General features: G+C 43.0%; 2 protein-coding genes and 1 pseudogene across 3 annotated transcripts in view; all 3 read left to right on the forward strand.

The window, feature by feature from the left end:
• The window catches only part of LOC139373823 (ankyrin repeat and BTB/POZ domain-containing protein 3-B-like), a 114,010-nt gene extending 111,799 nt beyond the window's left edge, over positions 1–2,211 (forward strand). For both annotated transcript variants that reach the window (XM_071114875.1, XM_071114865.1), the window contains one exon: positions 541–2,211. In XM_071114875.1, coding sequence (XP_070970976.1) covers positions 541–750 — 210 coding nt within the window. In that variant the 3' untranslated portion in view covers positions 751–2,211. The remainder of the gene's footprint in view (positions 1–540) is intronic.
• Positions 2,212–3,250: 1,039 nt separating this feature from the next.
• Positions 3,251–12,344, forward strand: LOC139378164 (membrane protein MLC1-like; annotated as a pseudogene).
• Positions 12,345–14,289: 1,945 nt separating this feature from the next.
• On the forward strand, positions 14,290–26,223 carry LOC139382547 (pannexin-2-like). Its single transcript, XM_071126654.1, has 6 exons — positions 14,290–14,333; positions 18,063–18,931; positions 20,425–21,539; positions 23,597–23,729; positions 23,989–24,177; positions 24,492–26,223. Exons 2-6 carry the CDS (start codon positions 18,703–18,705, stop codon positions 24,797–24,799), a joined length of 1,974 nt encoding a protein of 657 aa, XP_070982755.1. The 5' UTR covers positions 14,290–14,333; positions 18,063–18,702; the 3' UTR covers positions 24,800–26,223.
• Positions 26,224–27,901: the final 1,678 nt, after the last annotated feature.

The raw sequence follows: 27,901 nt of genomic DNA on the forward strand, positions 1-27,901 counted from the left end.
ATGAGGCCGTGGGTGTGAGTTTGTGTGTATGTGATCATGTGTAAACATATTTGCCTGTGCTTGCCTTCCTGCTTGGTGTTTGTGCCGTTTGCAGTATGCACTGTAGGAATGCATGCAAATAAACATGTTTGATACACAGATTCTTAAGTAGATTAGTTTGTGCAGCACTGATGAGGGCATAGAAGCCGAAACCTATGCTCCTAATACAAAATGTTTAATACCACCATACAACAATATCACAATGTATGCGTATGCATGTCTCTGTACCTTTGTGTGTGTCCTTCTACACCTTGCACTTTAACCTTTTGTATTATTTTGAGCATGGATTAAAGTAAGTATATTATTTTAGCATCTCTGCCTCCTTGAGTTATTCCTTTGTCATGGTTTGAGTGTGAGTAACTTTTGAACTCTACTGATACACAGATTCCTCACGCAGTGTGTGTGTGTGCTTGCTTGTGTGCATGAACAAAAATGTATAGGTTTGGCATCCAACTCAAGCTAGACAACACTCAGCTGTTCTCAAACCTTCTGCTCCATCAGTTCCTGGATGTCCCAGATTTGGCTGTCTACATCGAGGGCTACTTCCTGAAAAACATGGTGGTGCTGATTGAGCTGGAGCCCTTCAAAACACTGTTGTACGACACGCCTCCAGACAGTCCCGCCACCGATGTACTCCTGGACCTGGAGAAGACCCTGGGCATCCGCATCCAGTCCATCCACCTGTCCTCCTCCAAGGGCTCCATTGTCTGATTGGTTGATTTATTGAGCTGCTAATGGGACTGGAACTGTCTGTCTGTCACCATTGACCCCAGTTCAACACATAGCTGTACTGAACCACACTCAACAGTGACACTTTTAAATTGCTTGCTGTGCTAACACGCCATTGCCATTCTCCTGCAGCCTACTGAGCTTTGGGCCGAGCACTTAGGCAAATGGACAGCGCTGGAACCCCAGAAATTGTGAAAAGGAGATTTTCATAGGGCTGAAGTAAAGCTGACTCATCACAGCAATAGTGGGACTATATCGCTGAGATGCAGTGAGGAATGTGTGTGTGTGTGTGTGTCTGGAATCATTCGTAAAGCCCCAGCCAACATTACTTCGCTCCTTGACATTAGTCTCCAGACTGCAGTCAGACCTGCCATTACTCCACGTGTCTACTGGGCAGAATCATTGTTGGTACTTTTCTCAGCATGGTTCTGCAATCCTACATAGCTTTATAGTCTATTTATAACTGGGCCTAGCCAAACTTAACATAAGAGCGGACCTGAGTTCAATATTATTTGAAATAAAATACTTTTAGCATTTGCTCTAGTCTGCCCGGGGTGTCAGATTGGTGCAGTTTGCACTTTTGTGACTATTCTATTGGTTCCATTGTGCCAGGCAAGCTCAATCACGCTTAGATAAAGTATTTAACATGATTTCAAATAGTATTTGAACCCTGGTCTACTACATGTAAGAGTGATATGTGGATATACTGTATGTCATGTGGTAGTATGTTTTAAGGGAGTCATGCAAAGGAGAGAGGTATTGGGAAATTCTTCAAGCTACGTTTGGGAAAGCAGAAAACACATTTCCTTCCTTCATCCGCTGTTAGAACTGTGTAAATATTGTGAATAAAACACAGAGCTTTGGCTCCTCTTGTAAGTTAATGTATATATCCTACAGATGTTTCTTCTTCTCATGCGTCTACTCATTGGATATGGCTTTATAAAATGTTGTTCTTTTCAATGTGTTATCGTTCTGTATGTTTCAAGTTGCATGTCATGAGAATGACTGTTTTGCTTGTGTTCAGTTTGGTTTAAGAGTGGCATGAGACTTTAAGAGAGGAAGCAGGAACGGTATTGAGGAGCGATATTGTCAGCATGTGTCTCTAAATGTGTAGACGTGTACTGGTGTCTTCATTTCAGGAGAGAACGGTTATGGGCCTGTATTCAAAAAGCGTCTCTGAGTGGGAGTGCTGATCTAGAATCAGGTCCCCCTGTCTATAATCACATTCATTATGATCTAAAAGGATAAAACTGATCCAGCACGCCTACTCTGAGACACTTTATGGATAGAGGCCTAGTTCAAAAGATGATCAGGGTCTATCCTAAACCGGAGAAGCGTCATCTGTTGTGTTTTCCAGACATTGTGAAACTACATGTAAATGTGTGACTTAATATCCGTTTCCTCCATAAAGATTAATATAAAGAATGAAATGAATCCTCCCTAGATATCAACTGGTTTTCTTGTCTCGAACAACAATCTCAACGATTTTTCCACTGTGAAACCTTAGTAAATGGTCTCCAGTTGTTGTTGGGACCTATGGATTTACCCTCTGGTGTTCTGTCATTAGCTGGATCCCTCATGGCGGAAGGTTTGGGAGTGGTCATGTGACATCACACACTTCACAAGCTGTACTACAGAGAATAAATTACCTTTAGGTTGGATCCCAATTGTCCACCCTTCTCCCAAAGTGTGCACTTGCATACTTCCAGTCATGGATTTCACAGTGGTGGAAACTCCCTTCAGCCAATAGTTACACCAATCCAACTGTTTTAAATCCATGACAGGGAGTGTTCAAGTGCGGTCGGAAAAACAGGGAGAAGGTTGGAAAATCGGGATGTAGCCTTAGACTACAATCCTGACAACTTTGTCTAGCTGCTAGGGAAAGGGGGATACGTAGTTACTTGTACAATGGAATGCATTCAACTGAAATGATTCTTCTGCATTTAACCCAACCCCTCTGAATCAGAGATGTGCAGGGGGCTGCCTTAATCAACGTCATCGGCACCCGGGGAGCATTTGTTGTTGGAGGTTAACTGCCTTGCTGAAGGGCAGAACGGCAGATTTTTCCACCTTGCTGGCTCAGGGATTCAAACCAGCAACCTTTTGCTCCTAACCGCTGGGCTACCTGCTACTGTTCAAACTTAACTGTGATCAATAGATATTAATGTCTGTAGCCTAGAATCCAAACTGATATGCTCAGTTTCACTATGGTTTAACTTCATGAAAGGGAGCAAATCAGTTTGGATTCTGGGCTAAGGCTGCCTACAGTCAGTGAGTCAGTCAGTCAGATCAGACAGAAGGGTTGATGAGGGTTGAGGAACATTCTGTCTGTCTGTCTGTCTGTCTGTCTGTCTGTCTGTCTGTCTGTCTGTCTGTCTGCGTCAGTATTGTGGTAGCAGCTAAGTGGGCCTGGCTTGCCAAACAACATGATGAATCACAATCAAATCATTACTCCTGATATGAATAAGATGACAGGACTTTAATGACACGCCAGGTTAGTTTGCTCTGGGGTTTTTTCTACACGCCAGGTTAGTTTGCTCTGAGTTTTTTTCTACATGCCAGGTTAGTTTGCTCTGGGTTTTTTTTCTACACACCAGGTTAGTTTGCTCTGGGGTTTTTTCTACACACCAGGTTAGTTTGCTCTGGGGTTTTTTTCTACACACCAGGTTAGTTTGCTCTGAGTTTTTTTTCTACACACCAGGTTAGTTTGCTCTGAGTTTTTTTTCTACACACCAGGTTAGTTTGCTCTGGGTTTTTTTCTACACACCAAGTTAGTTTGCTCTGGGTTTTTTTTCTACACACCAGGTTAGTTTGCTCTGGGGTTTTTTTCTACACACCAGGTTAGTTTGCTCTGTTTTTTTTCTACACGCCAGGTTAGTTTGCTCTGGGTTTTTTTTCTACACACCAGGTTAGTTTGCTCTGTTTTTTTTTTTCTACACGCCAGGTTAGTTTGCTCTGGTTTTTTTCTACACGCCAGGTTAGTTTGCTCTGGTTTTTTTCTACACGCCAGGTTAGTTTGCTCTGTTTTTTTTTCTACACGCCAGGTTAGTTTGCTCTGGGTTTTTTTCTACACACCAGGTTAGTTTGCTCTGTTTTTTTTCTACACGCCAGGTTAGTTTGCTCTGTTTTTTTTTTCTACACGCCAGGTTAGTTTGCTCTGGTTTTTTTCTACACGCCAGGTTAGTTTGCTCTGGTTTTTTTCTACACGCCAGGTTAGTTTGCTCTGTTTTTTTTCTACACTCCAGGTTAGTTTGCTCTGGGTTTTTTTCTACACGCCAGGTTAGTTTGCTCTGTTTTTTTTTCTACACGCCAGGTTAGTTTGCTCTGGGTTTTTTTCTACACGCCAGGTTAGTTTGCTCTGTTTTTTTTTCTACACACCAGGTTAGTTTGCTCTGGTTTTTTTTTTTCCTACACGCCAGGTTAGTTTGCTCTGGGGGGGGGGGTTCTACACGCCAGGTTAGTTTGCTCTGGGTTTTTTTTTTCTACATGCCAGGTGTGTAAAAAAAACACCCAGTTACGATAGATGGATAACTGTCCTCTGATATAACCTTAGGCACAGTGGTACTGTGTTGGACTACAGGCCTACAGATGTAGGATCTTAATTTGAGCCAGATTGCTATGACAGGAAAATAATCCATCAGCAACAGAACATTTGAATTATTATGTGGATTATAATTATTGGACATTTTTAATGTTTTTTTTTTACAGTTAATACATTTTTCGTAAGAGAAAATAAAGTCTGACATTTCAAATTGGAAATTACACACTCCAGAAGGATTTTTAAACTTCAAATACACTACAGTATACATGTCTTCTCCTGCAACATGGTGATCAAATTAAGATCCTACGTCTGTATGCTTTCCTGAGACTGATCAGTCATGCAGTGTATGTGTTCTTTGCATTGTGCAGTGTGTGTAGAGGGGACAGAGTAATGGGGAGGGGGGTGAAGGGAGGTAGAGGGGTGGAAGAGTTGTTGAGTATCCATAGATACGGCTGTCCAGGAACAATATTAAGCTGAGAGTATACTGCTGTGCTCAGAGTCTGAATAGAATCCCTGATTACGCAAACATGCGCATGCACACACACACACCTTCCTATGGCTGCAGCAGTCCTCAGCGGAGTGTGCTGACAGAAATAATAACACCCACATACTCATCCTATTCAAAAGGATGTGATTTAAGGAAAAATAATTTGGGGAAGCTGATTGGAAACACTGGAATGAACTTCAACCAGATTCACTGTGTCAGATGTGAAAAGAAACCACGTGATTGACCGAACCAAATGCCTCTCTGTCTCTTTTATAAAGCCCTGCTGGACAACTTGATTTACTGGACTGTGAAGTGTAGCTAGAGCTACTGTTGGTTGGACAGGGGAAAGGAGGAGGAGCGAGACAGGAAATCCTAGGGGGGAACCCCGAGTTATTAAACTGAACCAATTAGAATATTTTCTTGTGTGTGTGTTTCTGTGTGTGTATGTGTGTGTGTATTCAGTGTACATGTCATAGTAAGTGGGCTGAAGTACACTATATATACAAAAGTATGAGGACACCCCTTCAAATGATTGGATTCTGCTATTTTAGCCACACCCATTGATTACAGATGTATAAAATCGAGCACACAGCCATGCATTCTCCATAGACAAGCATTGGCAGTAGAATGGCCTTACTGAAGAGCTCAGTGACTTTCAATGTGGCACTGTCATCAGATGCCACCTTTCCAACAAGTCAGTTCATCAAATTTCTGCCCTTCTAGAGCTGTATTTGCTGTTATTGTGAAGTGGAAACATCTAGGAGCAGTAACAGCTCAGTTGTGAAGTGGTAGGCCACACAAGCTGGCTCAGAACAGGGCAGCACGGCTGGCCCTTGGATGCACACAAAGAGCTAACAATAATAATATGCATGTCAATCATAAACTATGGTGAAGTGGGGTCCACGTCCCGCGCCAGAGCCGCCACCACGGACAGACGCCCACCCAGACCCTCCCCTATAGGTTCAGGTTTTTGCAGCCGGAGTCCGCCCCTTTGGGGGGGCGGGTACTGTCACGTTCTGACCATAGTTCTGTTATTTCATTCTTTGTTTTATTATGGTCAGAGCGTGAGTTGGGGTGGGCAGTCTATGTTTGTTTTTCAATGTTGGTTTTTGTGTTCGGCCTATTATGGTTCTCAATCAGAGGCAGGTGTCGTTAGTTGTCTCTGATTGAGAATCATACTTAGGTAGCCTGGGTTTCACTTTTGGTTTGTGGGTGTTTGTTTCTGTGTGAGTGTTTGGGCCACACGGAACTGTTTCGGTTTTGTAGATTTCACGTTTATTATTTTTGTTCCAGTGTTCAGTTGTGTGGTTTTGAATAAATTAATATATGGACACTTACCACGCTGCATTTTGGTCCGATCCTTACTCCTCCTCAGACGAAGAGGAGGAAAGTCGTTACACACTGTGTGTGTGCGCGCGTGTGTTTGTATGTGTATCTGTGTCTGTGTGTGTGGGTGGGTGGTCCACAGAGCAGTCTGCTCGTCACAGCTGGCTTCTCTCTCTACCTGGGCAAAATGTTTCCTGCTGCTATGGACTACCTGCGCTGTGCTGCAGGTTCGGTGAGGGGCTCTTAGCTGACTAGAGTCTGAAAAAGTCTGATCCTCATGTCCCAGAGCTATTTGTGCTGTCTATCCAACTTCTATGACAATTAACATAGGAGTTGGCAAGACAGCACAAACACATCTGGTATCAGGCTAGGAATTACCTGATAGTAGCATGAAAATGGTGCCGACGGACAGGGCTGCCATGCTTCTAGCTGTTAGGAAATGTTGCTGCAATATTTCTATTTATGTGTTATTTCTTACATTATTAGCCCAGGAAATGTTTTGTGTTATTACTTACAGCCGGGAAGAACATCTGGATATCAGAACAGCAGTTACTCACCAGAATTATCAAATCAAATCAAATTTATTTATATAGCCCTTCGTACATCAGCTGATATCTCAAAGTGCTGTACAGAAACCCAGCCTAAAACCCCAAACAGCAAGCAATGCAGGTGTAGAAGCACGGTGACTAGGAAAAACTCCCTAGAAAGGCCAAAACCTAGGAAGAAACCTAGAGAGGAACCAGGCTATGTGGGGTGGCCAGTCCTCTTCTGGCTGTGCATTACGACCAGGAATACGACTTTCCCGAATCGGATCCTTTGTTTGTTTGTAACATACTATCATACTTTGTTTTTAACATACTCTGTTTCACGGAAACATGGCTCTCTCTGTATATACTGTCTGAGTTCGTTCAGTCAGTTGGATTCTCAGATCATCGTGCAGACATGAATACATATCTCTCCGGGAAGAAGAAGGGGGGCGAGGGTTCATGTTTTATGATTAACTACTCATGGTGTGATTGTGATAACATACAGGAACTTAAGTCCTTTTGTTCACTCGACCTAGAATACTTCAATCAAATCAAATGCCGACCATATTATCTTCCAAGAGAATTCTCTTCGGTTACAGTCATAGCCGTGTATATTCCCCCTCAAGCCATTACCACGACGGCCTTCAAATAACTTCAAAGGACTTTATGCAAACTGGTAACCACATATCCTGAGGTCACATTTATTGTTGCTGGGGATTTTAACAAAGCAAATTTGAGGAAAACTTTACCGAAAATCTATCAACACATTGACTAGCGCTGCTAAAACACTCAACCATTGCTACTAGCGCTGCTAAAACATTCAACCACTGCTACTCCAAATTCCGGGATGCCTACAAGAACCTCCCCCGCCCTCCCTTTTGGCAACTGAGATCACAACTCCATTTTGCTCCTCCCTTCCTATAGGCAGAAACTCAAACAGGAAGTACCTGTGGTAAGGACTATTCAACGCTCAGAGTCCGCTCTTCAAGATTGTTTTGTTCACGTGGCCTGGGATATGTTCCGGGTAGCCTCTGAGAACAACATAGACAAATACACTGATACGGTGACTGAATTTATCAGGAAGTGTATAGGAGAAGCATGGGGGTGGAAACATCATGCTTTGGGGCTGTTTTTCTGCAAAGGGACCAGGACGACTGATCTGTGTAAAGGAAAGAATGAATGGGGCCATGTATCATGAGATTTTGAGTGAAAACCTCCTTCCATCAGCAAGGGCATTGAAGATGAAACGTGGCTGGGTCTTTCAGCATGACAATGATCCCAAACACACCACCCGGGCAACGAAGGAGTGGCTTCGTAAGAAGCATTTCAAGGTCTTGGAGTGGCCTAGCCAGTCTCCATAGAAAATCTTTGGAGGGAGTTGAAAGTCCGTGTTGCCCAGCAACAGCCCCAAAACATCACTGCTCTAGAGGAGATCTGCATGGAGGAATGGGCCAAAATACCAGCAACAGTGTGTGAAAACCTTGTGAAGACTTACAGAAAACGTTTGACCTCTGTCATTGCCAACAAAGGGTATATAACAAAGTATTGAGATTAAACTTTTGTTAATGACCAAATACTTATTTTCCACCATAATTTGCAAATAAATTCATTAAAAATCCTACAATGTGATTTTTTTTCTCATTTTGTCTGTCATAGTTTAAGTGTACCTATGATGAAAATTACAGGCCACTCTCATCTTTTTAAGTGGGAGAACTTGCACAATTGGTGGCTGACTAAATAAGTTTTTGCCCCACTGTATACTGTATTCCATCCTATTCTACTGTATCTTAGTCTATGTCGCTCTGACATTGCTCGTCCAAATATTTATATATTCTTAATTCCATTCCTTTACTTTAGATTGTGTGTTGTTTGATATTACTTGTTCGATATTACTGCACTGTTGGAGATAGAAACATAAGCATTTCGCCACACCTGCAATAACATCTGCTAAACACGTGTATGTGTCAAATACAATTTGATTTGACTTGAAGTAGAGCCCATAACAGGTCTACATTCTTCTAATAATATACAATAGTATACAAAACATTAGGAACATCTGTTCTTTCCATGGCATAAACTGACCAGTTGAATCCAGGTGAAGACTAGGGTCCCTTATTGATGTCACTTGTTAAATCCACTTCAATCAGTGTAGATGAAGGGGTGGAGACAGGTTAAAGAATATTTTTTTTGCCTTGAAACAATTGAGATATGGATTGTGTATGTGTGCCATTCAGAGGGTGAATGGGCAAGACAAAAGATTTAAGTGCCTTTGAACCTGGTAGGGTAGTAGGTGCCAGGCTTCCCGGTTTGATTGTGTCAAGAACTGCAAAGTTGTTGGGTTTTTCATACTCAACAGTTTCCCGTGTTTATCAAGAATGGTCCACCACCCAAAAGACATCCAGCCAACTTGACACAACTGTGGGAATCATTGGAGTCAACATTGGAGTCAGCAACATCCCTGTGGAAAGCTTGACACCTTGCAGAGTACATGCCCCGACGAGGCTGTTCTGAGGGCATAAGGGAGTGCAACTCAATATTAGGAAGATGTTCCTAATGTTTTGTACACTCAGTGTATATTACAATAGGCAATACACAAACCTGCTTAGTTGCCAAAAAAAGTATTCGGACCAGTGGTGGCTATGACGAGGCAGCACCCCACTGCAGGCAGGCCAATACCCTGTGTATGTATTTATATAATATCGCTTCCCAGTCTACATAGCTATGGTGTAGTATTTACAATATTCAGAGACACTCTCTGGTTCGGCAAGATTAATATTTGTGTGTTTCTTTGTTTCAGAGTATCCCAGCAGCAGTTGTCAGCTTTGCCATTGCCAAAAACCATCATGTTGCAGTGAGTTCACAATAAATAATCTTACACTACTCTAATGAGCATGTGTATTTTTTGTGTGAATGCTGTCCATTGGCTACTGATCTAGTGCTTGTCTCCTGCTGTCCATATGTTCCCTTAATACTGTAAACATGTCCCCTTGATTTTAGAAGCATGTCCCTGACACAGCTGCTAATATATTGTACCTTTGTGATGTTACCGTAATGCAAAGCTTTGAGGGTCTTCAATTGTTTCTTTGCATGATATACATACACACACACACACACACACACACACACACACACACACACACACATCGTAGTATACAGATGTTAAATGCATCTCTCTCCCTGTCTCCGACCCTGCTTCCCTCCTCTGTCTCTCTCCCCCATGGCCCTATCCCCTGTTCAGATCAACTTTAACCTCATCCTGCTTGTTCTGCTGGAGGTGCTGATGGCCAGTACAGTCATTCTGTCAGCACGCTCCGCAGAGGACTGCTGCAGCCACAGGAAGGTGTGCGTGTGTGTGTTTGTGTGATTGTTATTGCTACAAAGTGATTGTTATTGCTACAAACACAGTTTGTGCATGTGTTAGCTGCACTGTAATTTGTGCTGTTTTGAGTGGTGTATAAGATTGTTTGCCTGTATGTCATTTTAAGATGTCGCCCTCTCTCTCTCTCTGTTTCCCTCCCGCTGTATGTTATCTCTTCCCCTCTCCATTTCTCCCTCTACCTCTACCCCACTTTGTCTCCCCTCCCTCTCTCCCTCAGCCAGTTACGTATGATGGTCCTCTGGTTCTGACACCTGCCGTCTTTCCCACTCGACTTCTAAAGGCCTACTCTGTGAGCACAGACACTGAGTTTGTGTGTGTGTGAATGAGATACATTAGACATTCTACTATGTACTGTACTCCTAACAGATAATGTAATGTTTGTGCATTGAAACTCCACATATACTGTACAGTACACTAACTACATGTTTGTTCTTCATTTACACCAATAGTCACTGCTGTGTATTCCCAATAGTAACTGCCGTGTATTCCCAATAGTCACTGCCGTGTATTCCCAATAGTAACTGCCGTGTATTCCCAATAGTCACTGCCGTGTATTCCCAATAGTAACTGCCGTGTATTCCCAATAGTCACTGCCGTGTATTCCCAATAGTCACTGCCGTGTATTCCCAATAGTCACTGCCGTGTATTCCCAATAGTCACTGCCGTGTATTCCCAATAGTAACTGCCGTGTATTCCCAATAGTCACTGCCGTGTATTCCCAATAGTCACTGCCGTGTATTCCCAATAGTAACTGCCGTGTATTCCCAATAGTCACTGCTGTGCATTCCCGATAGTCACGGCCGTGTATTTCCGACAGGTGATTGAGGTGATAGTAGGAATCTCGGCTGTGTTTGGCGGTATCATCGCTCTCAACATGGACGTCTTGCTCCCTGGTCCATACCTGTCCGTCATTTTCTTCTGGATCTTAATGGCTGTAAGGCTGCATGTGTCACCATTGATTCATACATATTTTGTACCCCGCCACAGACACAAACCTGCTTCCAGACACATCCAGTCTTTTTTCATGATCCAATAGAGAGTCTGGCTGTGACTCAACAATGGGTGAAAGACTGAAACACCTCTATTTTGTTCCCTGTCTCTGCAGTGTTTCCCCAGTGCCATTGCCAGCCATGTCGTAGCAGAATACCCCAACAAATGTCTGGTGAGTTTTTAAAGGTTATGTATTCTGAACAGGTGTTATGCTCAACCATTTCCTCACTGAATGAAGACTATCTCTATCTCTCACTCCTCCCCTCTCCCCCTCAGGTGGATATGTTGATTGCCATCAGCAGTGTGACCTCCCCCTGCTCTTCTCAGCCTCAGGCTTCCTCTCCTGCAGTGTGCTTAGTTTCATTGACATCTCCTTGTATGAGGTGTCTAGAGCTAAGGTGAGCTGCCTAGTGTTCTGTGATAGATAGAGTCTCTGTACATGGGATGAGTTCAGTAGGACTGCCTCAGGTCAGCTTCCAGCTCAAAGTCTTTGTCACTTGTGAATACAACGTTTTTGAGAATCATGGTCAAGGTATAACTAACAACTCTGCAGAAATTGTAAAAACATACAGAGCTTTTCATGGTTTTTTATTTTTAAATGTAACCTTTATTTAAGGCAAGTCAGTTAAGAACAAATTCTCATTTACACCTACATCAGCCAACCCCGGATGACACTGGGCCAATTGTGCGCCTCCCTATGGGACTCCCAATCACGGCTGGTTGTGATACAGCCTGGATTCGAACCAGGTTGTCTGTAGAGACACCTCTAGCACTGAGATGCAGTGTCTTAGACCGCTGCACAACTAGTGAGCCCATGTGGTGGTATTAACTCAGATATTGAGTGAATCCAATGTTTTGAGAAAGGGACAATCAACATGTTCAAAACGTTTATACTTAAAGAAGTCCTTCAGCGATTGTTGAACTTTTGCTGTTGAAAAGTGATATCCCAAGTTTGATCAAATTTGTGTTTTTTTGCCAGAGGAAATATAGAGGAGCAATAGACTGGTGTAATGCCATGACTTACCTGGACCACCTATTGAGATGTGCCTTTTGTTAAGTAAATCAGGTGTTAAGTGAGGTGAAAATGAGACTGGAGTGCCACTTTAATGACTCTGTGGTTACAACTCAGATGGCGTACCAAAACAATATGTATGTGTGTCCCCCTAGCAATCATATGACATCCTGCTGCTGATTCTGATGGTGTTGCTGCTGGTGCAGGCTGTTCTGACTCTGGCCACCATAGTGCACTGTGCCTCCTACAAGAGTCAGCTCCGCATGGGGGCTCTAGAGTGGGATGACAGCCAGCAGCTCCCAGCTCTACACTGAGAGGTACATTACAAATGCATTCTGTACCTACTGTTTACACAGTCATGCAGATTCACATAGACATGAACTAGGACTGCTGCACACATCAGGCTCTCTCCTCTCTCTCTCTCAAACGCAAACACATGCACGTACACACACACACACACACATTGAGTTGTTACTGTGTACAATCTTTCGACCATTGGGAACTCTCATTCCTATTTGTGTTGTATTTGGAGCTCAGTATTATTTTGGTCTTTGTCTTTTTCCACATTTTGTTACATTACATACTTTTTCTAAAATTGATTAAACCCCCCCCCCCCCCCCCCCCTCAATCTACACACAATACCCCACAATGACAAAGCAAAAACAGGTTTTTAGACATTTTTGCAACAAAAAAAAGAAATGTCACATTTACATAAGTATTCAGACCCTTTACTCAGTAGTTTGTTGAAGCACCTTTGGCAGCAATTACAGCCTCGCGTCGACATGCATCAAGCACACCCATCTCATTGGTGGTGGTGAGATTAGAGATATATAAATTTAATTTGCAATTGCATGTCATAACCTCACATTAAAAGTGTATGATGGTGAGTTGAGAACAACATCAGCAATACTGTTAGAATGTTTTACAATTGACTGCAATAGACCCAATTTAAAAAGTTAACATTGGCTGTTTATGACATCATTATTTTTCACATGATTAGGGGCTTGAGCATTTTCAGATATCAAAATGGGGTTGTGGGCCAAAAAAAGTTTGGGAACCACTGCCTTAACTCTTTTAGCTAAACCTTCCCCTAACCTTAATCATTTAATAATAACCTAACTCCTAACCTTAACCCTAACCCCTGGCTTAGCTAACATTAGCGTTAGCCACCTAGCCACTTAGCTAACATTAGCAACAACAAATTGGAATTACGTTTTGCAAATTCGTAATTATTATACGAATCGCAATTCATAGCATATTGCACGAATTGTAATTCGTAACATATCATACGAATTATAATTCATAATTTATCATCCGAAATGAATGATGAACATCCACAAATTATACATTCCACACAAAACGTAATATATAAAACTAAATGGAGTGTCTCCGGTTGCAGCCACAACACATTCAATTGCTTTCTTGATCACCATTGCGATGCAGCAGTGGTGGAGAGGATCCTATATTTGGAAGCAGTTATGAGGAATGGAACCTAACCGGTGAAAACCGGCTAGGAACCTGACCGGAGTCTGAAGCGCGCGCTTTGGCTTGCTTGCTCGCTTGCTATCGAGCTGACCTGTACGGGAGTCTTGCCAGAAACAAGACTCCAACCTAAACAGCCTAGCTATAGCCAATCGTGAATAACCAGAGTCACCACATCTCTTAGCAAAAACACAGCTGCTGCGGGTGGCGTGATTGGGGGTGAGCGAGTTAAGACAGAGTGTTTATTCCCTGTTTAGCTGCTGGCTGTTCTCCCACTGGGACTTCATGAGTGTGTGTGTGTTTGAGGGAGTGGGGAGTTATAATGTCTACATCACAAGGAAAGATTGATTGACTCACTGTTCCTCTCCTCCTGAAACGCAAGATAGTCTCGGCTAGCCTACGAAGCTGTCGCTATATGAGGAAATCCTCAGAAGCTTGCTTCAGTGTGCCCAATTTCTTTTTACTGATAATGTAAGACCTTTTATAAACTACATCCAAAGTGTCGAGTTTGTTCCTCCATCTAAAGATCACAACCCATTGTCTGGGTTTTCACAACACAGTCAAATGGACATTTACATCAGGATTTGTCATTTCAATTTGTGCAAGGAGAGAGGAAGCAATGATTTGTTGAATCCTAATGCGTTACCTATCTCATCTCATCTTTGGTTCTGGGGAAAGGAGAGAGACAAAACCGGGAAGGGAGGGTGAGGACTGACACTGAGGAGGGGTAAATGCGGAACAAACCGGTGTGCCCGGATACACGCTGTAGCGGCTCGCCTGCACTGCAGTCACTCTTAGCACGCCGAGGATGCACAAGACCTGTGAGTACATTATATTTCCTCCTTGTGTTAAATGGGTGAATTTGAACCCACAGTGGATTCTCGGGCTTGATCTATTTTTCTTATGGATAGACCGTGAATTTTCTGTGCCTGTCACTGATATGGACAGGTGGACTGCAGCTAATACATGTAGCCTATTGAATCTCAAATAGCTGAAAGTCTAATAAGAGTCCTTACTAAACCCGTGTTAGTCTAATACACTCAGATTTTCAGCGCGCCGTCTACATTTTGGGAGCTGTCCACCGCACCAAGTGCTGAATTGGCGTGCACATTCGTTGACTTGCAGCGGAGCGTTTTGTTTTGTGCACCGCTCCTTTGATGTAAGTAGCCAATAGCATGTGGATGACTAGACAACCAACATTGCGGCATGTTTGAGAATGACTCTTGGACAATTTCACAAGATTATTAGAGGAAACTCTATCATATGATAGCCTGTATGTAGCATAACCACAATAGCTTTGTTGCTCTGTTATTGTAGCATTGTGTTTAGCAATGGACTTGCATTTGGTGTAACAGTATCCTAACGCTATTGTTTGCACGGTTAACAGTATTTTTAATTTTGCTTAACCTGTCATTTGTGTCCTTGAAAAAGGCAGAGTGAATAGGCGCTATATCGGGGACTGTGCATTGTTGAGGTGAAATTTCACTATTTGCCATGCTCACTTTACAACAGGAGTAGCTAGTTTGGAAGTTTTTGGACGGAGTCCAATCTATAAACTCATGATCACACTCGGAATGGATGCTCACTAATGAGGAGGACCGGTGAGAGTACTTGAAAGATCACACAGTTCCACTCACAATCCTTCAAACATGTAGCCTACAGTGAAGTGTTCACCTCTTCAGCAAAAGTGAGTCTGATTACACCAAGAGTGTCTATCTGTGTAACAGGGACAGCCTTAACCAAACGTGGCATACTGTAGTACTGGCAACTGAATGTGGGCATCCCCTTTAAACACGTGTAGCAGGTCCAACTGTGGGGCATAATCTGTTGTTGGACTGGTGCCAAGGGCTCACCACTGCCAGAAGCTGAGTTACTGAAATGAGATATTGTCTCCTACAAGACAAAATCGATTTAAAATTGGCAACTGTTGGTTGTAAACCAGATTTTTGGAACTGTTGGACAGACAATTACACGAATCATCAGGTCATAAATATTAGGATATTGTTTTATGTTAAGGCCATTTTCGTGCCCAAGTAAAGCATGTTCAATAATGAAGGAACACAAATAATACATGTGCTACACAGAAGGGCCTTTCCCAGAATCAAGTAGCCTAAAATGTAAATGAATTGAACAGGCCCTTTCACCTACAGTATGTCTCAGGGCTTTCTCATTGTCTGATCCAAGGATCCCTCAAAGATCTTCAGAGTAGGAAAGGGTGTTATCGATTGCTCCAGGGGTGGTTGACGATGTTTCCCCTAGGTACAGATCTGGGACCAGCTTCCCATCCTCCAATCCTATCCTTAACCATTAGTGAGGAAAATGCTAAACTTACCCCTGAACAGCATCTAGGGGAAACTTCACCCTACACGTTATCTATTCACACATAGTCAGTAGTCACTACCTATGACTATTGCTTCATGACTGGTGGCTTGACAAGTTTATATTTTATCTCACAATGATTTATTTATTCAACATCACGTTATTCACGTTATTCTCAGATATACTCCATTTGTCATCATAAAGGAGCATATTGCTCTCAAAAATAATATGAATGATTGGTCTTAGCCAGGGGCAATTTATTGAGTAGGTCATGATGCTAACAATTCAGTTGGTAGGCAGGATTTCCGTCCCTCTATCCCTGCACAATGTAATCCACTCTATGGGCTTGCTTCTGTGTGGCTCAAGGACTATGGATATTTATTCCAGATTGAGAGAGAATGAGAAGAAGCGAGAAAGAGATGGAGAGAAAAAAAGAGATGGAAAGAGAGGGAGAGAGAGCATAAGATGGAGAGAAAGAAAGATGGGAGGGGTGTGTGGGGTGAGCAGGGACGATGGGATCACACTCCTCTCGAAGGACATTCATGTAACCTTCCTGGAGTGTGCATGCAGCAGCAACCCCCTCCTCACTTGCAGAGTGCAGCAGTGGCAATGACACACACACACACACACACACACACACACACACACACACACACACACACACACACACACACACACACACACACACACCATAAAGCAGCATCCCCCTGACAGGTGTCCTGGATTCTGACATTCAAAATCCCCAGGTTTGACAGTGTTCATTAAAGATAATGTCTCACAGCTCCATGGGAAATGGTTTCACTGTAACGCTGAATGAACAGAACATTAGCATAATGTCATATGACTAATGATTACATCACTGATATGAATCGGAATCTAATAATATCGATTGACTCAGCCAGGAATCAAATCCTTTTTTGGTACCATGTTTGGAAAAAAAAAGAAGGCATGTCCTTGTACTGGTGCATAAAAGTTTTTTTTAAAGCTTTTTAAGGTCATCATTCTCATCAGAGTGGGTGACTTCGCCCTTCACAGTCCTTGTGTAATCAAAGGCAAATATCCCCCACAGATGTGACCACACTGGAAACTGAGCTCTCACTGCTACTACAGTAAGCAAAATTACATAGAAAATGTGTCTTTTTTGCTATGACTGTGATATGTTTTGGTTTATCTAGCTTAGTTACAGTGGGGCAAACAAGTATTTAGTCAGCCACCAATTGTGCAAGTTCTCCCACTTAAAAAGATGAGAGGCCTGTAATTTTCATCATTGGTACACTTGCTTAGCGGGGAGTGGGTACAACAGGAATTTAGCTGCATACGTTGATGCAGAACACTGGATAAAGTACCTTTGAGATGGTGTACCTGAGTGGTGTACCTGAGTATGGTGTTGGTTAGAGAGATAATCTCAACCAGATGATTTACTTGAACTAAACTGTTGGATTTATTTTCAGTGTTTACTGAGCTAGTGTTTTGTTATTGCTCTCTATTTTAGAAGAAAAGGCCAACATTTTGCAAGTATATATATACTATGTTTCTTGACAATCCAACCTGGTCTAAGAGCATTTCGTATTATTCTTATTGTAAATCTGAGACACTCCATTTAGTATGATATGTTTCATTTGGTATGGTTACATAAAACAGATGGTTAGTTAAGGCAAAAAATGAAAGTAGGGTAGTTGGTTGGGGTTGATGGAAGGGTGTATAACACAAACGTTGAGCAACCTAAACGTTGAGCAACCTAAAGGTTGCGAGTTCAGATCTCATCACGGACCAATTTTTGTTGTTGTTGCTAATTAGCAACTTTAACTACTTACTACTTTTTAGCTACTTTGCAACTACTTAGCATGTTAGCTAACACTTCCCCTAACACTAACCCTAACCTTCAACCTTTTAGCTAACCCTAACCCTAACATTAACCCTTTAACCTAACTCCTAAACTTAACCCTAAATCCTAGCCTAGCAAATGTTAGCATGCTAGCTAATGTTAGCAACCTAGCCACCTAGCTAGAATTCGTAACATATCTGTTTTGCAAATTCGTAACATATAGTACGAATTGTAATTTGTAACAGATCATATGAAATTGGTGTGAATTGTAAATCACAATATAATCACACAAATTAATACACACCATACAAAACGTAATATTACATACTAAATGGAGTGTCTCGGATTTACATTCAGAATAATACGAAATGCTCTGAGACCAGGTTGGACAATCTGTATTTTGCAGGAAGATGGAATCGGAGTAGGTATCCCTATTGATCTGGGTATACTATAAATCCATACAAACTCATCCACTGGAGACCACACTCTTTGAGAACCGAGAGAAAGATCATCTATCCTTCCTTTTACCTGACACACTGTGTGTGGACCAAGGCCAGTAAAAGGTGAGAGAGAACAAAAACTCAGAATGTACACAGCACAACTGGAACCCACAGTAAACCACTGACTGAACACAATGTCCTTCCTCTGTGAGGGAAGAGAGAGTCAGAGAGCATCAATCTGTCTGACTCACCGTCAGTGAACATATCCAAGACTGTCCATCAAAACCCAGTTGTTCCTGCCGTACCATATGACCAGCTCTGGCATTGAGACCGCCAGTCCTGTGTGAGTTGGTGTGTAACAGTGTGAGTGGACGTAGCTAGGAGGAGGGAGGTCCCACTTACAGTCAGTGACGATCCCAATACACCCAAGAGACTGTCAATCACATCAAGACCCAGCCTTTACTGACTTTACATAACCGCATAACCAGGTCTGGCCTGGAGACAGCCATTCCTGTGTGTGTGTGTGTGTGTGTGGAAGTAGCCCAGTGTGTGTGAGTGGGTGGAGGTATCTAGGAGGAGGGGGTGGCCGTTGTCTTCTCAGGCCGGATGCAGAACATCCTCGAGCAGAACTTAGACATGGCCACGGCTCTGCTGGCGGGAGAGAAGCTGAAGGAGCTGATCCTGCCTGGCTCTTCCCAGGATGAGAAGGGAGGAATGCTGGCCGGCCTTATGGTCCAGCTTAAATTGGAGCTACCATTTGACCGCGTCGTCACCATCGGCACTGTCATCATACCCATCCTGCTCGTCACTCTTGTCTTCACAAGGAACTTTGCAGGTCAGTGGGTCGGCAAGACGGCAGACCTGGCTTCAACTATTATTTGAAATAATATACTTTAGTTGTGCTTGTCTGGGGAAATTGAACCAGTAGAATAGTTGCAAAAGTGCAAACACCGCCCCTTTTGGCACTCCAGGCAGACTAGAGCAAACGCTCAAAATATTTAAAATAGTATTTGAATCCAGGTCTGGCAGACGGCCACTAGCGGAGCCTGTGACAGCGCTATGCTGCTGCTGTAAACACCAAACACACAGCAGGTTGGGAAGGGAACTGTATGTCCTAACGTGTCGTTGTTAACTCACATCACATCAGCCTGTCACTTTACACTGAACCAGAACACAGATACTAGTAGACAGCTGTAGTAGCTTTGTTATTCATACGATGGCATTGGCATTCATAATGTCTAACAGTAGGACATTATCCTGAAGAGTTTACTTGTGCTCTATTGGTGCTTTTCCAGTGAGTCTTACCCCCACACCAGGTTGTCAACCGTGTTTTATGTTAATGTGAGCTCTAAGATTATCGCCTGGCTCCAAGTCAGAGCAGGTCCACTGGAGCCGTGGCCCAGTGAGACACGGGGGCCGGACCACGTAGATGGAAACAGAAAAGTCTGAATCTTTTGGGTAAAACACTCTGGTAAATCCTCAGATGAAATACACCATACGTTTTTAAAAATTTTATCAGAATGATAGATCTGGGAAATGTAGGGTTAAGTATGCAGTGCTTTTTGTTTTTGGTGTGAGAGATCAGTTCAGAGATTAGACTGGGATACTGTAGTGAACAGAGAGGAGAGAAAGGAAAGCTCAATGCTGAGTCAGGCTGTCTGCATAGCAGCACCAACCAGCTGTGACTGAGCATTTCACCTAGTACCGGGCGGGAAGTACTGGTCCGACAGAGGATGGGAATGAGTGGGAGCCCATCTCTGCATTCTCTGCACTGCTCCTCTTCAAAACATGGGTTGCCAACTGGACCCATTTGATAGGCCCCACAAACCTCAAGTGCCATGGCAACAACCAAAAACAGCAGTGCAATGTGCACTATATTACATTTATGTACAATACTTATTGTATTGATGTCGTTGGTTTCTACCCTTAAATTGAACAAATTATGTTGGATTTAAGTCTCAGGCAAAGTCCAATACCAAATGAAGGAGCCTACAGGCCAAATATGAACGTGTGCAAATTTGAAGAGCAATCACATAAACTTTGTCAAGCCTGAAAAACAGCCCTTTCCCAGACACCGTACACACCCCAGCCTTCTGACACCTGGCTCAGCGCTTTGCATGCAGTGTGTAATGTTCTCATGCTCAGTTCAACAACCATTAACTGAAAGTCACAAGTGCACCTCAGGGCCAGATGCACCCCTGAACCTACCAGACCTTGTCAGTCAAGTTTTTTTGTATTCACTTACTGTAAATAGATAACAAACATACATTACCCTCAGTTGTAATGCCAGATTATGAGGCTAACTCTCTCCTTCTTTTCCCCTCTCAGAGGAGTCAATCTACTGCTACACGCCTCACAACTTCACCCGTGACCAGGCCCTGTACGCACGAGGCTACTGCTGGACAGAGCTGCGTGACGCGGTTCCCGGGGTGGAGCCTGACCTTCGACCTTCGCTGTTTGAGCACAAGTTCCTACCCTACGCCCTGCTGGCCTTCGCCGGCATCATGTACATCCCTGCTTTGGGCTGGGAGTTCATGGCCTCCACAAGACTTACCTCCGAGCTCAACTTCCTGCTTCACGAGATCGACAACTGCTACCACCGTGCTGCCGAGGGCCGGGCCCCTAAGATCGAGAAGCAGATCCAGTCCAAAGGACCAGGCATCACGGAGAAAGAGAGACGAGAGATCATCGAGAATGCGGAGAAGGAGAAGAGCCCCGAGCAGAACCTGTTTGAGAAGTACCTGGAGAGACGAGGACAGAGCAACTTTCTGGCCAAGCTGTACCTTGCGCGCCACTTGGCCATCATGTGCCTCAGCTCCATCCCCATCTCCTACCTGAGCGCCTACTGGCACCGCCAGCGCCAGAACGAGTTCAGCTGTGCCCTGGGGGAGCCTCCAGACTCCAGCAGCATCCCTGAGCTGAGGCTCAGCGTCAACTGCAAACTGCCAGCCGTGCAGCTGCAGCGCATTATGGCCGCCGTAGACATTGCCCTGCTGAGCACCATGAACCTTGTCATCCTGGTCAACTTGCTGCACCTGTTCGTGGTGCGGAAGTCCAACTTCGTGTTCGACAAACTGCACAAGGTGGGCATCAAGACGCGGCGGCGCTGGCAGAAGTCTCAGTTCTGTGACATCAACATCTTGGCCATGTTCTGTAACGAGAACCGCGACCACATCAAGTCACTCAACCGCCTTGACTTTATCACCAATGAGAGCGACCTCATGTATGACAATGTGGTGAGGCAGCTGCTGGCCGCCCTGGCCCAGTCTAACCATGACGCTACACCCTCTGTGAGGGACTCAGGCATCCAGACCCTAGACCCCAACATGGACCCCTCTCTCTTGGGAGTGGGGGAGCTGGGAGGGGAGCCGCTGGTCATCAAACGACCACGCAAGAAGATGAAGTGGATCCCCAGCTCCAACCCCCTCCCCCAACCTTTTAAGGTAAGTCCCCATGCATAGGCGGCCTAAATGCTGCCTGCCACAGGTTTGCCTAAACATCACTTTTACCATGGTTACACCATGGATATTCAGTCTGAAAGAAGTCTGCCTAAAAGATAAAGTCTACAAGTCAGAATGTCTACAAGTCAGAATGTCTACAAGTCAGAATGTCTACAAGTCAGAATGTCTACAAGTCAGAATGTCTACAAGTCAGAATGTCTACCAGTCAGAATGTCTACCAGTCAGAATGTCTACCAGTCAGAATGTCTACCAGTCAGAATGTCTACCAGTCAGAATGTCTACAAGTCAGAATGTCTACCAGTCAGAATGTCTACCAGTCAGAATGTTGAATAAAATTATATTTACACTTACTTTACCGGTTATCCGTGCTGTTGGTGCTTTTGACGGTAGGAGTTGGAGGATCCACAGGAAAGTGTTGTTTACCTGACTTTTTGTGGTTCTGTCACTTGCATTTTCAATCTCTTAATGCCTTTTGCATGATGTGCAACATGTAAACAATAGCCAAATGTACCGAACATAGTCAATTGAATGTTTCCTTGCAATCAGATGGAAGCGTTTGTGAAATTTGACAGCTGATTGTGTGGGACAACATTCGGTTAGACTTGGCCATATTGTGCAAATGTTTGTCGCATGCAAAAAAAAAATAAAATGATATACAGACCAGTGTACTGAAGGTCAGGTTGATAACACTTCCCTGTGGATATTTTGTCTCAGATTACCTCTGACATAGGGACAAACTCAGCGGACAAGCGGTAAAGTAAGTTGAAATGAAGTTTGTTCAACATTCTGACTTGTAATGGGACTGTTTGTGAATGCTGAGCCTACATGTTAGAGACGAGACTAAGTATTTCACTCTCTGATTCTAAAAGAGGGTAGCCACATGTCTGCATATTCTGGCCAATTATCATGGGCTGGAAATGCGATCTGTTTGTCTAAAGTTGAATTACACATAGTAGGCTAAGTCTATTGTTGTTATGACTAATTACCGGCAATGAAAAAAGGATATTCCTGATTTCCAACCCAAATGAACTGATATTGATTCATCTTCTCACACTAAAAAACCAACCTGTGGATTTCCTTCCGATTAATGCCTTAGGATATTCATCTAAATTAATATGCAATAAAATAGTCTTCACCCACTGTGCTGAAAAACCAAAGCACCTGTCACGTGTGCTCCCTCTCAGGCCTCTAGGTCACCAGGCCGCTCGTTATGGCGCACACCTGTCACCATCGTTACGCGCACCTGCGTTTCATCAGACTCACCTGGACTCCATCAATTCCCTGATTACCTTCCCTATATACAGTGGGGCAAAAAAAGTATTTAGTCAGCCACCAATTGTGCAAGTTCTCCCACTTAAAAAGATGAGAGAGGCCTGTAATTTTCATCATAGGTACACTTCAACTATGACAGGCAAAATGAGAAGAAAAAAATCCAGAAAATCACATTGTAGGATTTTTAATGAATTTATTTGCAGATTATGGTGGAAAATAAGTATCCTTGTTGATTATTGTTCCATGTCCATTGGTCTTGTGAGTACCTGTGCTCCGTTGTGTCGGCTTGCGTGTTACTGTGTTAATGTGCACTTGTTATTACGGGTCTCGGCCAGTGTATTTATTATAGGTTTACACCTCGCTCTTTGTTTGGGTTACAGCCTTGGGATATATATATATATATATATATACACACATACACACACACACGTGTTTGTTTTGGGCTTCATCCCCATCATGTTCATGATGTATTCTATTTTGCGTAGAGAAGAAAAAAAAAAAAAGATTTCGTATTCCTGCGCCTGTCTCCTATCATACAACGTAACAGGATCGTTCACTTTTTAATTTTGAGCTTTTTTGCAAATTATCTAGGGTGTTGTTTCATCCCAACCATTTTAAAGTTTGTTAAAACCAGAGGTAATCCTTAGTAAGTCGGGAAAAACCCTTGGTAAAATAAGCTAAAACTTCACAAAAGTGAACTATCCCTTCAATAATCTAATTCTGCTTGGGATAATTGTGCTAACTGTCTATGTCTGTCCATGTTGAAGGAACCTCTGACAATGACGCGTTTGGAGAACAGCACTAAGACTGAGAAGCCCAAACCGGTGAGGAGGAAACCAGTTGCAGAGAACTATGTTGCTCCATTAAGCAAGAGCACACAGTACCCACCCTCTGCCAAAGGTACTGTACTGAGAGCAGTGACATTACTGTAGAAATTATGGTAATAGAAAGTTGAGTAGGCTAATATACATTTTATGGTTACTCAGTTACTATATTTTGCTATATTTCTCTATTTTGGATATTTGACAAACTGCTTTTGCATAGAAAAGTGCTTCAGGAATGCCACAAACTGTAAATAAAGTTGTGCAACTCATGCACAATTTGATACTGCTATTGTGTTCTATCCCCCTTACCATATCTGTTGAATGCCCGACTGTAGATATGAGCGCAATGGAGAAAAAGCACAGTCGCAACTTTACCCTGGATGTCCACCCATACATGCTGACCATCCGTAAGCCCACCAAGGTAGAGACAGTCAGCACAGAGCCTCTGCCCCCTGACCACACCCTGGACTCTGTGTTCATCGAGGGCACACACACCATCGTCCATGTTTCTGCTTCTATCACAGGTAAGATTGCCATGCCTCATCCCAGAAGGAATCTATCACCAAGGAAACCAAACCTTATTCTATATATTCCTGTCTCCCCTGATTCTTTTTGGCATTTTTGAGAAAGGAAAGAAAGGAGAGAACTGAGAAAAAGCCAACTCTAACAGAATGCTTAACCTAATGCAATGGTGACCCAGAGTTTTGCATGACCACTTTGTCTTTATAGACTACAAGTAGGCTATAACTAGAGTCTAAAAATGTTATTGGTTAGGTCATGTGGTCAGGAAAAAACTATGGGCCTGTGTACAATACCATTGTTTTCTCTCCCTCTTCAGAAAAGAAAGATTGCACCCCAGAGTCCACCAACACGGTCTTCTCTACAATGACCGTCCCCACCAGCATCTATCTGAACGGTGCCACTCCAAGCGCCCACCCACCCTCCTTCGCTGAATGCCACCCTACAGAGTCCCTGATCGAACAAGAGGAGCCCGAAGCCCAACCTGCAGTCTTTACTCGGATCCCTTCCCACCAGCTTCTAAGTATGCACCAGATACTCAGTATGGAGGAAGAGGGGGCTGGAGGCCAGGGGGCCAGACTGACTGAGAGACCCGTGGGGGAACTAATCGCTGCTGGGGAGTGCTGAGGAGGAGACACACATGTTTGGGGACATATTTTGAGGGCGGCACACAGCAACATATACTCACCACTTCCATGCCAATCACTGTCTGCCTATAGAAAAAAACCTTGTCCTCCTGACCACACAGTTGTGCTGTGCTCACAACGCACCTCTTCTCTGGTGAAGGGACTAAGTTAGGGTGCCGATGGTGCTGAACCATAATTTTTTGATATAGATTTAACAAGATGCAGCAAAAGTGAGGATACTGGTTCAATGTGTGCTAATCAACCCTGTCATCTGATGTAACTCTCTCAGCACTTGATTTGTCCAGGATGGGAAGCAAGGAGACTTTGTTGAAATGCAGACAGCATTTGTTGCTCATATCCTTGACTTGGAGAGGAAGCAGCTCACATTACAAAAGCTAGGAAAGATAAAAGGGAAGGTGGAATGCTTTTTACACACATTTTAGAAAAGCACACCATGTAAAAGACTGCTTTACCTACAGTTAAATTCTGAAAACATGTTTATAAAAACATTACTATCATTGCTTATTGTCCCTCTATCCAAGTATACTGAGAGCCCATGCAATACGTTTAAAAATCTGCACTGCAATATATGCAAAAGAATATGCAATAATGTATACACTTCCAACTTACAAGACATTTTACATACTGTAAATCATCTATAGACTCTGTAGCCCTATGTCGGTTGTGGTGTGCTTCACACATAAATGTTCAATTAGTTAATCAGTGTCATTTGACCACACAGAGGACAGAGGAGGCGAAGTGAGAATGCACCTACCTTACTAAGATTGGGCTCAGAAGTTGCAATCTGTAACTTTAATTTTCCCAGTGGCACACACCTATCCAAGAAGTGAAACAAAAACAAATGGTTACATTCGTTTTAGTTCCTCTTTAGTTTACAAACAAGTGCAGGGGCAGTACTTTTGAGTGGGAATGAAAGTTACAGATGGCAACTTTAATGGGTTCCTCTCACACCACTAGTGCACTTATTATGTGAGGTTGATTGATCCATCCAATAAGGAAGTCATATAATAGATTTCCTTGTGTAAAATACATGTCAGAAACACCTCCACTTTAATGAATATAGGCAAGAATATGCATAATAATTTTTTGCCAACATTTTGCATTCAAGTTCCATTCATCTTCTTGCTATGGATCTACAAATGTGTTCCAACCTTGCCACCTCTCAATGTCAATGTTTGTCCCTATATGTACCCTAATTACTGTGATAGTTACTCTGAACTGTTGAGCTGTCAAAGTACAGTCGTCTTTACACCAGCACTGCATTTCAACTGAAACCTGGACACATTTGGGGACATTACAGTCACCCCCAGCTGGACATTGCAGTCACTCCCAGCTCTTCTTGTGAAAGTTTTGAAGAATAAGTGAAGTGATACGTAGATAAAGAAAACATTTTACACAATGAAATATACAGCATCTGAATGCTTTGCTTTTGACTGTCCTACCATTTCACCATAGCCATAAGCCTGCCTTGCCACGTGCCACCACATTGAGAGCAACAACAGCACCCCATCTCAGTAACACTTTCTCATCGTGCTGTCTCATTACTCACCAAAGACAATGAAATTAACGAATGAAAAGTACAGTACTGTAGTTAGTAGAATTGTTATCAGGATATAAAAGCACCTTTCACCAGGTATGATGCCATAGACAAGGGGATATGTGTAGCAAACAACCACCATCAACCGTATGTCTGAGCAATTGGTAGCCAAAACTGAGCAGTGATGGCAGACCAATCTACAACAAGCAGGTATTTTTCATGAACACACTATGAGGATTCCTCTATGCTGTGAATCTGTCATCTTGGGCAATAAAACATGTATACAAGGGCATGTAAAAAGGATTAGAAACCCTATAATATTACTTAACCTACCAGTGAGATATAGGGTAAGTGTATGTGGCAATGTAAAGTTGACCTTCCAATTAGATTGATGGTTGTGATGTTCACAGTCTAAAATCCACTAAATGCATGGTTTGGGAAACTACCTGCCTGGGTAGGCTACCTTAGAAATATTATTCAGCAGATGCAATCTGAAGGGTGCTTGTCTGGCAATTTTTTAAATGACAAAAAATACTTTAATTTCATGATCTGTGGTTGGCACACTATCCCCTTGACGTACTCAGCACATTAATGCATCCAAAGGCACTTTAAATATGACATGTAGCACAAGTTTATGAGTGTGAGCATGTTGATAGAGCAGCGCTCCTCCTCATGCTTTCTTTGGGGTTGGGGACCTCAGATTGGGGAAAGAAACGGTTTTGTTCCTGAAGGCTCTGTCTAGGTAGACTGCCTACATTCCCTGCCTGGGTACAGATCTAGGAACAAATCCTAGTCCCAGTAAAACAGAGGAAAGACAGTGTAACTTGATCCTGCTCTTTCTTAAGGTGGGTGGTGTTTCTCTGGTGAAATAAGAGTTGTGGGGGGTTATAAAATGTAGTCATGAGTAATACACTTTAAAAAAAATAAAAGTTGAACATGAGTTCTTTCTATACATGTTTCTGTAATTAATAGCATATGCATGAAAATAGATATATAAAATACACAATAATAAGAACTATAAGCATATTTCCACCACGAACTACAAGTACCAGAAGGCAACGACAACAGACGAGTCACAGTCTGACTGAGTATGGGTGAGAGCACACAGGTTGGCTAGCCTGTAAGTTTGCATTCCTATTTATTATATTAACGTAGCTTTAATATTGTAAACTGATATACACCTCATAACCAAGGAGTTAGCCAGCTATCAGATATGCCAGCTAGCTAGCTTGTCAAACTTGCTAACACCCTAAATTAATACTGTTACTCATTTCTGCGAGTAAATGTGTCACTAGAAGCTAGCTATCTAGCTAGTAAGTGTGAAACCATTAACTAACGTGACTTGCTAGCTGTCAACAATCGTAACAAACTGTTTATGAAGATGATGTAGCTAATCTTGCATGAAGTAGCTACAGGCAGTTTCGTAGCAGGAAATAGCTATTTTTTAGTCATGATGAAAGTAGGGTTGGGCGGTATCCAGATATTCCTTATCGTCATACCATCCCGCTTTCATACCGGGATATACGGTATTACCGGCGTAGTACA

This window comes from Oncorhynchus clarkii, chromosome 2 (assembly GCF_045791955.1).
Source record: "Oncorhynchus clarkii lewisi isolate Uvic-CL-2024 chromosome 2, UVic_Ocla_1.0, whole genome shotgun sequence".
NCBI lineage: Eukaryota > Metazoa > Chordata > Actinopteri > Salmoniformes > Salmonidae > Oncorhynchus > Oncorhynchus clarkii.